This window comes from Branchiostoma belcheri, unplaced genomic scaffold (genome assembly GCF_001625305.1).
Source record: "Branchiostoma belcheri isolate BF01 breed outbred unplaced genomic scaffold, Haploidv18h27 scaffold3, whole genome shotgun sequence".
Classification (NCBI taxonomy): domain Eukaryota; kingdom Metazoa; phylum Chordata; class Leptocardii; order Amphioxiformes; family Branchiostomatidae; genus Branchiostoma; species Branchiostoma belcheri.
In genome coordinates this window covers 8070441-8083536 of record NW_017803909.1, presented here as the reverse complement: position 1 = coordinate 8083536, position 13096 = coordinate 8070441, and the positions used below count along the sequence as shown (strand labels likewise).

General features: G+C 39.0%; 1 protein-coding gene across 1 annotated transcript in view; it reads left to right on the top strand.

The window, feature by feature from the left end:
* LOC109473786 (PH domain leucine-rich repeat-containing protein phosphatase 2-like) overlaps positions 1-13096 on the top strand; it is a 59984-nt gene that overhangs the window by 26930 nt on the left and 19958 nt on the right. The window contains exons 2-5 of the mRNA XM_019773846.1: positions 7344-7534; positions 8175-8297; positions 11305-11480; positions 12625-12771. Of these exons, the coding sequence (XP_019629405.1) occupies positions 7344-7534; positions 8175-8297; positions 11305-11480; positions 12625-12771 (637 nt within the window). The remainder of the gene's footprint in view (positions 1-7343; positions 7535-8174; positions 8298-11304; positions 11481-12624; positions 12772-13096) is intronic.

The following is a 13096-nucleotide window of genomic DNA, read 5'->3' as shown; positions in this document are numbered from 1 at the left end:
TTGTATCTAGTAATAGCCTTCGGGTAGGTTGATACTTGTGTCATTTAACATTATAAGTGCTTTCGGAACATAGAGATTTCGGAACATAGGTGTGTAATCACTGTTCTCAGGTAGTTCAACAAAGACAGAGGGATGAACAAGATCTTTTGATGGATTTGATTTCTTACAAATAACTGTTACACATCATGATCAGAGCTCAAAAATATTGGGTGCATTATTCACCATGGTGCATTTAAAAATGAGGCTGTACAAGTATTTCTGTCTGTTCTGATGTAGCTGGCACCCAACCTGTACTTGCCCATGCATTGTACTGTTTATATAGATACAATGTGGATTTTTATTTGCTGCATTGACTGTTTTAACATATGGACCCAGGAGTATAAAAGAAAAAATAGCAATGGTTTTTGAACAGTTTTAGTGTGATTCATATATACTTCTCAAAAGTTTGAATAGTGTAGCTAAATTGTCTGGTGGATGTAATTTTCAATGTAAGTAACCTGCACCAGTGCAGGTAACATATGCAGAAAAAAGTATTTTGAGCCCTGTATCGGAGCCGATGGACAGCCAGAGATGATCCACACAATGTTATATGCAGTTCACAAGACAACATGCATGGGACTAATTAAGTTGCAACACAAAAATTTCACGGTAGCTAACCCAAAGGGAGTGTCCCCCTCATGACCTGTAGAGAGGAGCCAGAACAAGCAGATTATAATTTGTACCTCAGTCAAGAGCTCTCCTGAAGAGAGACAAGTTGAACTGAACCAAGTTTAAACCAGCACCAAGAGACTGCATCTAGCCAGATATTAAACAAGGACAACAATAACACATGTACAGTCAGACTTGGGACTCAAAAATTATTAGACATTGGCAAGACTCAAAGTGGGACAAAACAGATTTTGCAGATAAAAGTATAACAAAAATTATATAATAATTATATAATACTATATATCATAGGAATATATATCTATATTGTATATCAGTAGATCCTTCCTCAAGTCTGGTGAAAGTAACTCAAAATGTCTGACTGTTGTCTATCAGCTATTGAAAATCACATATTTTGAAATCATTGTAGCTAAGAGATGAGGAGAGGCTTGTCAAATTTTATAACGCCGTGGCTATTGACACTCCCAGTGTGGATATAATCAATCAATCAATTATAAAGGGACAAAAATTTTGTATAATCCACTCCTGAATACTAGCCACCGTGGCAGGCCCAAAACTTGGGTTTTGGTGTGTGTTTCCTGGGGCTTCAGGGACTTCAAGTTTAAATCTTGGGACTCAAGTTTAATTCAGTGGATGTCAAAAAGGCTGACAATCACAAAAAACACGGAAATCACCCCCCCCCCCGAAATTCGAAAACACCGGCTTTTGACCTATACTTTTGACCTGCGACCAGAACAACACTCAATCAGAGCACACGACAGGGATTCCCGCTAATATTCATCTCTCCCGCCAAAGCTGACATGGCTGCCCCGTCACGTGCCTGAAGTTTGGGGACAAATTTTCAACATGGACAGAATTCAGGCAGCGCTGGAGGAGTTTCAGAAACCACCCACATCAAGCTCAGTAAGTGACAAGCAAACAGTTGAAAATGAAAACATAATAAGTTGCCGGAAAAAAGTTCCCCATCTACTACAGAGTGGCAAAGTTTGGCTGCATACATTATGGGAAGGTGCGCTCAAGAGGCTCGGGAATTCACACATCAGTCTGAGACAGTAGAAATCAATAAACACAAAATATGTATACATATCCACACCGGGAGTGTCAATAAGGGACAAAAATTTGTACACAAAAAAAACTTTATATCCGTACCAGGTTTCATAAGGGACAAAAATCTTTATATCCACTCTGGGAAGGGCTCTTGCAATTGGCTGCCCATGGAAATTTTAAAACGGCTAGATCCTTCCCAGTCTGAGTGGTTCAACCTTACAAAGTTACAGAGTAGTTACAGGGTAGTTGATTTTATGGTATAATGAACAGCTATAATCAAAGCTCTAGCTTCTCTCTTACTTCGATGGCTGGTTACACATTTTTGAAAGAGCAAAATAGTGACTGATTATTTGTATTTTGGTAGCCTGGATGCCAGACCCAAAGCACACTGGACACAAAATATCTCAGTGAGCAATTTTGCGTCCAGTGTGCTTTGGGTCTGGCATCCAGGCTAGTATTTTGGTTGAAGATTGAAAAGGGTCTACTGGCTCTAGACTTGTCTTGTAACCTTTCTGGATGACATTAGTTCCACTAACTACTCAAATTACTAGATTCTTCCCAAGCCAGTGCAAAATTCCATATGGCCATAATCCCCCATGAAATTTTTGCATTCCTCCCAGCATGAAAAGGGGCCAGTCTGAAATTTTTTCTTGTCCACATAAATATCATCATTGTAGTGTGCTGAATGATTTTTAAAATCTTGGCTGCTTGAAATGCTAGTTTGTGCATTTTGAGGGACAAATGTTGCTGGTAGACTATCTCGTTTGGTGCAAAATTACACAAGAGTTTCATCTTCATTTTGCCCACTCCACTCAAAGTAGGCTGACTCAAAGATGGAGTGGGCAAAATTTTTGTCAGTGATGACTGGGAAAATTTGGCTAGAACACAGTCATAGAAATCCTGACATCATATTTCCATGGAATAATGCTTAACCCATTGTCCACCATCATACCTGCCCTACATTGTAGATGACATAATAATTTCAATTAAATGAAATTTCTTTTGGTACATTCATTGTCAAGTACATGTATGGTTAATGAATTCAACACATTCATCAAATTGCTGTATGCTTGTTGTATACTAAGTAAATTGTATCCAAGTGAAGATTATTTCTATACCAATGAAGATTCTTCCTGGATTTTAGTGGAAAGTGACTGGGCAATGTGACATGATACTAGAGTTTATGAAATGCAAGTTCTCGCTTCAACAAGTTCAAGTAAATACCATGTGTAGGCAGATAAGTGTGTCCCGTGACATGATTTTCTTGATTTTTAAAAACATTTCCTGATTTGATGGTCCCTTCCCTAGGGAATAGCTTAATTTGCATATCTCTTGGGAATAGTTGAATTTGCATATCCTCACATGAGACCTGAACATTGAAAGATCTTTAAATATATCAAAAATTCAAGGAAAAGTTACAAGTGCAAAGTTTTATACCATAAAATGTAACAACTTGAGGCTTTTTCCATTCTGTAAGCTTAATTTCATCTTTTTTCTCAAGCATATTCTTTCACGCGCAAATTTCAAACTTTTTTGCGCGTGAAAACTCAACATTTGAAAATTACTATTGAAAATGGGAAATTAAGGATGGATGTGCAAATCCCAAGGGACTTGTTCAAATGTGAAGTTTTCACGCGCAAAAAAGGTTAAAATTTGCGCGTGGAAGATAAAGATAGAATTAAGATTTCCGAATAAATGTAAAATGTCCAAGACCCTCTGGGAATCACCTAATTTGCATATTTTCACGCGCAGATTTTTCACGCGCGCGCAAATTTTTCACGCGCACAAAACCCCATCCCCACTGTCAGGTGGAGGAAAAAGAAAGTCAAGGATTAATTTGTTAACTGCAATGATAAGTTCACAGTACATCAGTGACAGTAAAAACATTGAACATAACAGTACAGTGAAAAAAATCAGGAATTACAGGATTTGGTGCTGTTGGTCTAGAGATTTTGGGACTCGCCCAAAGACAAGCAGATTTTGAAGAAAATTTACCTAAATTTGAATTTGAAATGATGGTGTTAAGATCATAACAAGGTGGTGCAGTAGTGTTATTCAATTACATCTTTTATTAGGGACTCCGGTATGTCTTTGTCACAGTTCATTATGCAGTTATTGCATAACAATGATTATGTAATCACTTCAATTCAGGATGGCGCCAATGTGTTTTTTCATTTAACACCTTTCTTGTTAATGTTGTTTGTAATTTGTATTATCATTCAATCAAAACCAATGTGTTTTTTCAAACACCTTACTTGTTAATGTTGTTTGTAATTTGTATTATCATTCAATCAAAAACAGCAGAGAAAGTTTTCAAACCAACCTGCCAATCGTGTTGCCCTTTAGCCTTGCTATTAGACCTGCTGCTGACTTCACTGTAAGTCTTTTTCATGGTAGACAGAACACAAGGCCATACTCCAGGAGCTCAACAGTTGGGATGGAATTTTATTATGTTTACCGAAGGAAAACATATTGTTTTTGCTCAGTTTCCTCTTCTTCCCCTTCTTCTCAAAACCAAAAAGGTCAATGGCCTGAACCAGACGTCTGTCACCCTGGTAACAGTGTTGGGTTACATCATGTTGCAATTTTATAGCAGGAGGGATTTAAACTCCTGTCTGACCATATATATGAATGTGTTTTAGTTTACAGAGCAGACCATATGCGAAGGTAAACATTATGCATTTGCTATGCAAATGTTACCTTTCTAGTTGTACTATAAATTCCTTATTCAGTTCTATGTAGCAGAGAAGGCTGTTTGGTCTGTATGTGTCACAGATATATACATGGAGACAAATACTAAAATCGCATGTTTTATATCAACTGTGAGGATCAAAATGATGCTTCTCTGAATCATCTGCAATTTTGTTTTTCTGCGATATAGTAGTTTATTGCATTGAGTTTTAGGGATATGTAATACATGATAAATTTTGGAGATATCTGTCTTTTAAACTTTAACATTACAGTATCAACATGAACTATAGTCGTCACTGATTTCTACTCTGGATTTCTTTACATAATTTTGTTTTCAGTTATCCATAATATGTTATATATGGTGGCTGAGAATTTGAAGATATGACTAATGGCTCTGAGAAACCCAATCCAATCTAGGAGGATAAAGAGGGACTGTGTATTCCAGAGGGGCCTGTTTAGTTTCATATGATACAGAGGAGAAAATATTCCAGATCAGTATCTGTTGTGACCCAGTTTGTTGGGAGAAGGCAGTCAGTACAGCAGATTGAACAGGTTTCACATGCGTCATAGCCAGGGCTTGATAGTAGCCAGCAGAACGTACTGTGCCTTTGCAGAACTCGCGCAGGTGTAGTACATTCTGCCGATGTGCTAGGCTTGATATACTACTACCTGCATATACAGGTTAGTGCAGGTGAAACTCACTGAAAGTGGAGCCGTGCAGGTATTTCTGATGTCTACCAGAACATTGCATGCACTGGTCCATGTTCTGAGTATGCAGGTGAATTTTTGTTTGCTGTGCTTAAAAAAAAAGTCCCGTTCCACTCTATTGCAAAGCATAGGGGTGGCACCCATTGAGCTCCATTTGCTGTGCTGATGATTTGAATTTTTACCACCCTTAAAATGCGGAATAATAAACAAATGCATGGTTTCCTAACTGTTTGTACTCTGATGCTATGGTCTCGCTTATGAACTAAAGTGTACAGAAATTGGCCTACGGAAGCAGATATGGTAGTTGACATTACAATAATTTATGTAATGTTTCGTACTGTGTACCAGATAGAGTGAACTTTGTCTTAGTGGTAATAGTCTGTAACAATGCATCTCTTTCATTTCTATAGGTGGGACAAATCATAACAAAGTGAAAATTGATCTTCAGTATTTCGTGAGCAGTGATGTTACCTCTACTTAGAAGTTGTTTAGCAGTTCTTTCAGTCTGCATGCCAAATTTATAATGTCCTCATATGGGTGTTGTGTGTTGATACTAGACTGTTTGCATGGCCTGCACAGGCCAGCACCTTGGCTCTCTTTCCAACATGCCCTCAAGGAAATACCACAGCCCCCAGGTAGTACAGGAGTAGTTTATGAGTGTACAATTTGTGATAGCAGGTCGCCAGACAAAAGAGTCGTAAAATTGAGCTGTCTGATTAACCCCCTGTGTAAACATGAACAGTCAATCAACCCGCGGTTACATCGCACAAGGTCACGGAACACTTGTCAAGTGTAAAATTCCTACATGTCCTGCTGTTAGATCTGATTTATGACCTATAAACTACTTGTTGTAACATAGAACTCAAGTTACAGATTTCCAGAGTTCTACATGTGCATTCACATTAGGCCACAGCAAGTAATTTTTGAAAAAACAAATACAAGAAATTTTGTTGCCTTCTGACAGTGCCCAACATGCCGAAAATGGGCAAAAATGTCTGTTGCCATTGCCGGAAGGATGGCAGATAACTATGAAGAGAGGAAACAAGAAAAGGCTCTGATTTAATGTTTTGTTTCTTACTTTGATGCAGTGATATGTGATGCTGGCCGTGTATATGTGATGCTCCCACTGAATAAAAACCATTTGTACAATGATTGAGTCAAAATTTTAAAATGTAGCAACCTTGTTTTTTTTGGGCCCGCCTCATTTTTTTTTGCCGGCTCGCATTAGATTTGGACTCTGCGGAGGATGTCATCCATAAAATTTACTTGCTGTGGCCTTAGGTTATATACTTGGTTCATTTGTGAGTATGCTAGAACTGTTGACATGTGTGCAAGTTTGCCAGAACCATTGTAGAACTTTCTATTGTTTGTTGAGGGATTTTGTAGATATAAATTCTAATCTAACCAGGCTTACTGACTTACCGGTATCAAAATGCCTGATCAGACAGGTTTTCTTTGGATTTACAGGATTTTGTTGTCTTGCTTTCTGTCTTGCTCCACTTGGCTTACCTTAAAAAAAACAAAAACAATGTGGAGTGAGTGAGTGTGTAGTATGGATCACGCCAAAATTGTTCAGGAAGCATTGCCATTATGTCTTTTATACATCAGTCTAAATGCCTGTGGTAAGTCAATACACAAATTAAAATCTACACAAACCCATATAAACACAGTATATGCCCAGCACAGGTTAGTTACATGTATACCTGCACAGCTTCAATTTTACCTGCACAAAACTGCATATAGGTGGTATTTCCTGATTATGTTCAGACTTAAACCATGTAATAACTTCGGATTAGCTCACACAAACTTCTTGTTGAAAAGGGTAGACACAACCACATTCCTCTGCAACAACGAATTTGTCATTACTGTAACCTAAATGAGATTGAAGACGAGAGTCATTTGATTGTGGACTGTACTTTATATAATAATGAAAGATTCTGGTATACAAGATTATTTCCCTAGTTTAAGATTTTTAGATAGAAAAAAATTCACATTCCTCATGAAACTCAATAATCCTCATACTATAAGCTCCATCTGTTCTTACATTTACAGCTGTCTTAAGAAGCGAGAAGAAGCAGAACCTGTACATATGTAGTTTTACTATAGATATATTTTAGTCTACCATCGCTATTTGCCGTGACCTGAACTTAGTTCACACTGAGCAAAAATGTACAATAAAGGCCTTTCATTCATTCAATAACGCTGCATCCTTCTTTTTCTCTGTTCTACAGGGAGACCGAGAGTTGAGGATGGTTTGGAGAGGGTGGTCCTGTCTGGCGTCTACAACGTCAAGAGTGGGCGGAAGCTGGCCAGCCACAAGTGGAGCCCGCGGCTGGTGGTGCTGTGTGGGACCAGGCTGCTGGTGTACCCGTCCACCGACTGTAGCGACAAGCCGCACGTCTTTCAACTCACCAACGGGAAGGTCAGTTCTCACAGTTCATTTACGAGATAGCATACAAAACTTGACCAATTGCCAGCATGCACCGAACGATATAACAGAAGCATACCACCATAACTAGTCCACATTTTAAACAATCAGGTATAGTCTGTCAGATGTATAATTTACATGATATATGTAATCCACTGTTTTTAATACACAGACTGATTCAGGATTTTAATAATAATTGTCAAAAGATACCACAGACTTTTGCTTTTTTACTATGCTTAGTACTATGCTTAGCGCTTGTAAAAATGTTAAGGTTTAAGTCCAAAAAAAACTAAAAGTCAAGAACCGATTCCGGACTTATTTTTTAAAAAGTATGTCACATACCCCTTTTCTTACCAAACCACCTAAAACCTTACATACATGGCAAAATCTGTGCTGCAAAATGAAGAAAATGTTGCCTTCGAGCAATGTTAAATGTCGTCCTCCATGTTATGTGGCCACAGTTTTGCCCAAACAACATGGCAAGGTTGCCAACATGCAATTGTATATGCCATAGGTTTAGGTTCGAGTCTGGAACTGAACCTAAACCTCCGTACTTGAGTCCGTACCTGAAACTAAATGTGGGTTTAGGTACATGGCACTACCTGAAACTTACCAGCATGTTAAACTTCCCCAGGTTGAAGAGCACAAGTCCAAGAAGCATGACCATTCGCTGGCCTTCAGCTGTGGGGGGCAGACCTACTATGTGCAATTTGAGTCATGGCTGGAGAGCATGAAGTGGCTAAGACTAGCTTCAAAGGTTTGTTCTACTGTATTATATATTTACCTGGAAAATTTCCCCTCAGGGAAAGGGACATTATTATGTTTGCTGAAGGAAAACATATTGTTTTTGCTCTGTTTCTTCCTCCTCTTCCTCACCAAACAAATAAGGTCAATGACCTGAACTAGAGGTCTGTCACCATGGCAACTAGTGTTGGGTTACATCATATTACAATTTTATAGCAGGAGGATTTAGACTCCTGTTTGACCACATATATATATTAATGTGTTTGAGTAAGAATTAACAGAGCAGACCGTGTGCAAAGGTTAACATTATGCATTTGCTTTGCAAATGTTACCTTTCTAGTTCTATCTGATACTTCAAGATATTCTTGTTCTTGTCATTCTGGGTTTTGGACCAATTTTGGTAGGGGCATTTTACTTTACACCTAGAAGCTAAATAATCATTAATTATAATTAATAATAATTAGATAACTGCTCTTCTTCAAGGTCCAATCTTGGTAACCACCAAAGTAGCAAGTAGAGACAAACTATTTGTTTGAGTCAAATTACATCAACTTTATTTCCATTAGTGTGTGATTGAATGAATGTACACAATTGACCAGATTGTTCTTCTTGCTGTTAAAATTGATGCTTGAGTTGACTACTATTCATAGAAAACACATAATCATCAAGGGATGATTGTCTAAGGTGTCTTGAACTTTTCTTGGTTTTACAATTGACGGATATTTACAAATGTGTTCCTTCTGATTATTATCATTTCTGGGAATAGTAAGTATAGCCAATGCGTAAAGTTGACAACCTCTGACTTTTTGTCATGCCCTTGACTCTGACTGATTTTATATGCATTCTCCAGGGCTCAAAATACTGGGTGCATGTGCACCTTAGTGCACCCAAAATTGGAGCTGTGCACCCAATTTTTTTCTGTGGGTGCACCAGTGCACCCAAATATTTTCGTAGGTTTAACGTATGTAAAGATGTTGAATGTATAGTTGTTACAGCATATTCTTAACATCTAAGTGTCTTAAGAAATAATACAATCATTGTTACAGTACTTTTCTTGAGATGAAACATAATTACAGTTTTTGCTGACATTCTACTTATTTTATCTTATATGGTGCACCTAAAATATTTTTTGTGCACCTAATGTTTAAGGTTGCGTGCACCAGTGCACCTATTCCCAAAAATGAATTTCGAGCCCTGCATTCTCTGTTGGAGTTGGATATGAGCCCAATGTCATGCCGAGTTTTCAATATAGCTGCATGTGTGGGTTGATCGCAAGCCCTGACATTCAGGGAAAGGTCATTAGGAGGGACCTCCTCTCTATCTGGCTGTCTGAATACCCACAAGTGGGTACCTGGGGTGTGAGGTCGCAGGATGAAATACGTGAACAGGTCGGCTGGTAATGTATAGATATCAGGATGGAGGCAGACAGGGTAAAAAGGGGGTTGGTGCTGGGTGTGTGATTTTGGCCGCAGGGGTTTGTGGTAAACCATTCACTAGTGTCTGTGGTAACCATTATGGAGGGCTTGTAAAAGCATCCAATGCGATTTCAGAGCAGCAAAACTGTAAATACTATGAAAAAGGCAATCTTTGTGATGTTGACATATACTGCTTCATATCAGAACTTTTAAATCAGTATTTCATACTTTGGGCATTTAAAGCTGCAGAAACAAGCCCCAAAATGAGTCCTTTATTTTCTGGGCGGTACCCTAAAAATCAGCCCAGGGCCCTTCCAGTGATTCTGAATTTTGGGAATTTTGGAAATTTCTGAAGTTTTGCTCAATATACACTGGGGTAGTATGGTTTCAACTCAGTATGTAGATAAATGACTAAAATATTGGCTTTGAAAAATTGGGTTTCAAAGCACTAAAAACTGCACTGGATTCCTTTAAAATCTCTCTGAGGACCATTTTTGACACGAGCAGAGAGAGATGAAAAAAATGATCTTAGCCATTTTTTCTTAAATCTTTTTTCTCCAGAGCGTGAACCAGACTATACAGTGACTGTACTTTCACTGTGCATTAATTTTTTCATGAAATAGCTACTGATAGAGCAGTAGCATGCACTAGTAAAATTGGAACCTATATACAATTTAGATCTCCAGCCATTTTCTGGGGAGCCTGCAATTTTGTAAGATGGGATAAAGTTTCTTTCGATCCTTGCTTTAACCAAGGACGTCATGCCTTGCTTAACATGTATCAATAGGTTAGGCAGACCCCCTTCAGTTATCTGTATAATACCTGTCAGGCTAATAATGTACACATCAGGAGATTACCAACCTGGAGCGTCCTTCTGTAATCCCCTAATGAATGGGGAGGGAAGTAATGGGAGGAATTAGCTTCTTTTTTTTTTAAATAACCTGGGGACTGGATACTGTGATGATGCACTCTTGCATATATGGCATCTCCATTTCTATAGCCCTGGGTAACAAAGGCCACTGGTACTGGTGTGTGTTCAACTCCCATGCTCTTTCTCGGAACTGCTGAGTGCTAAGCAGAAAAATCAGTATGTGTAGCTTTTCAGTCTTCTGTGTTCACCCACAACCTTCCGAATGCAAGGTGAATACTCGGTTGCACTGGCCATTTGTCAAAAACAGTAGGGGAATTCTCAAACACATTGACCCTGTATTAAAACTATTATATACTGTCAAGGCTCAAAATCCTTTTTTTTCATACCTGCATTGGTACAGGTAACATTGAAAATTACCTGCATCAGACTAAGTTTACCTGCACTACTCAGGATCTGGAAAGTATGGATGAGGCTAAAACCAGTTTCGAAGCCATTACCATTTTGTCTTTTGTACTTTACACAGCAAAACAGTCAATACAGCAAATGAAAATCCACATATAAACCAGGACATGGGCTAGTGCACGTTAACTGCAGGTAGACATAAGAAATACCTGCACAGCTCCAATTTTACCTGCACTAACCTTCATATCAGATGTTATTTAAGCCCTGACAGTACGGGATGATGGTGATATAGTACTGTACTTTAGCTCACGTGTTTTGTTGGCTTTGTGCAGGTTGCGTCGCAGCAGCCATGTACGATGGACCTGTCCAGCTGTAGCCTGGAGCTGGTGCCTGACTGTCTGTTCTCTCACACCGACCTCACCTGCCTCAACCTGCGCCATAACTACCTGGGGGAGAGACCTCACCACGTGCCAACCCAACAACAGGGCTACCTGGACGACCTCACAAGGTCAGAGGTCACTGATGGCCCTACACTAAGGCCTGCTTTACACACACCTTTACACACTTAGCGAAGTCGACTTGAAAAAATTTCTGTTTACACACGGGGCCGCAAAGCAACTTGGCACTCTCGCTATGCCACCCTTCCCCCAAGTCGACTCGGTGGCTCGGTCTTGCCTGACTGGTACACAGAGACGCTCAAGTCCACTTTGCCCATTTACACACGCGAAGCTAGTGGCTTCAGCACCCCGCTGGCCGACTTAAGTCTGGTTTGGATACGACTCAAGTCGTCTTTATTAGAATGCGACTTGAGTTGAATTACACGGAAATTTTCACTCAAGTCGACTAGATCAAGTCGTCGTGAGGTCTAGTCGACTTGAAAAAGTTATGTGTAAAGCAGGCCTAAGTCTTACAGATTACTGTAAATCACTTTATATTTACAATTTTCGCAGTCTGAGAAAATGGACATGTTTGCGGAACTATATGTTTGCGGTTGCAGCAGGTGCAAAAGAGAGAAATTCAGTGAATTAGTAGTAGTAAATGGCAGCGAAAACCTCGAATATAAAAGTACCGAGAATATCAAGTGAGTTACAGTATGTAGAGATGAAAAAATTTCTTTTCACAAGAGTGTATATTATCATACATATAAGGTTCAACATCCCTGCAACTAGTACAGGTATTTACTGTACCCGCTTTCTTTGCATTACAGGTACTTCTGTGTGAAAAATGTATTGAAGAATTTGTAATGATACAGATAATGACAATGTCACATCATGGAGGATTATTATATACAAAAAATATTTCAGTTTTGACTCTCTAATGATGATACACTTACATTCATTACCACTTGGTTCTTAGATTGAAACTATCGCTAACGGTTAAATGGAGTTTCCCTGGAAAGGAAATCCAAGGTTATATCAACAGCTTGGCTGGAAAAATTAGATTGCGATGTTCCCAGATGGTAGACAGTAACACAGTTAACGTTGACATTTCAATTTCCCACGGGTTAAATTATTACGTTTCTTGTAAATTACTTCTTGGTGGCAGTGAATTTGAAAGTTTATGGGAAATCAAAGCCGATAACTGCACGTTATGGGACTGATTAGAAGGCATGGTTGTAGTAAAGATTGTAATGGTGAAATATTCCCCCGCAGATTTCAGCAGCTGAGGAGCCTTAATGTCGCCTATAACGCGCTGGGCCAGTTCCCAGCATGCCTGTGTGACATCGCCACTCTGACGGAACTGAACGTAGCTAGCAACAGAATACAGGAGCTGCCCCCCTGCATAGCCAACCTGGAAAGGTACTGTTTGTTTGTTTGTTTGTTTGTTTGTTTGTTTGTTTGTTTAGGATCTCCATTAGTGTGAATTTCACGCTACTCTTCCTGGAGGCCATAGTGAATAATCAGATAAGTATTTGGACTGTGTATTTATTTTCGGGGGAATTTGGTTTTGCGAAACTAGAAGTGGAAGGAAATTTTTCATGTCTTTCAAGTTTGCAGTCAAAGCAATATAATTGTAGCATAAAATGAAAAAGCATGCATTTGCGGGATCATGGTTTTATGGTGGAGAGCCCCTGAGAAAATAAAACCACATTTACTGTAGGTGTCTCATTGAAGTTCTAGACTG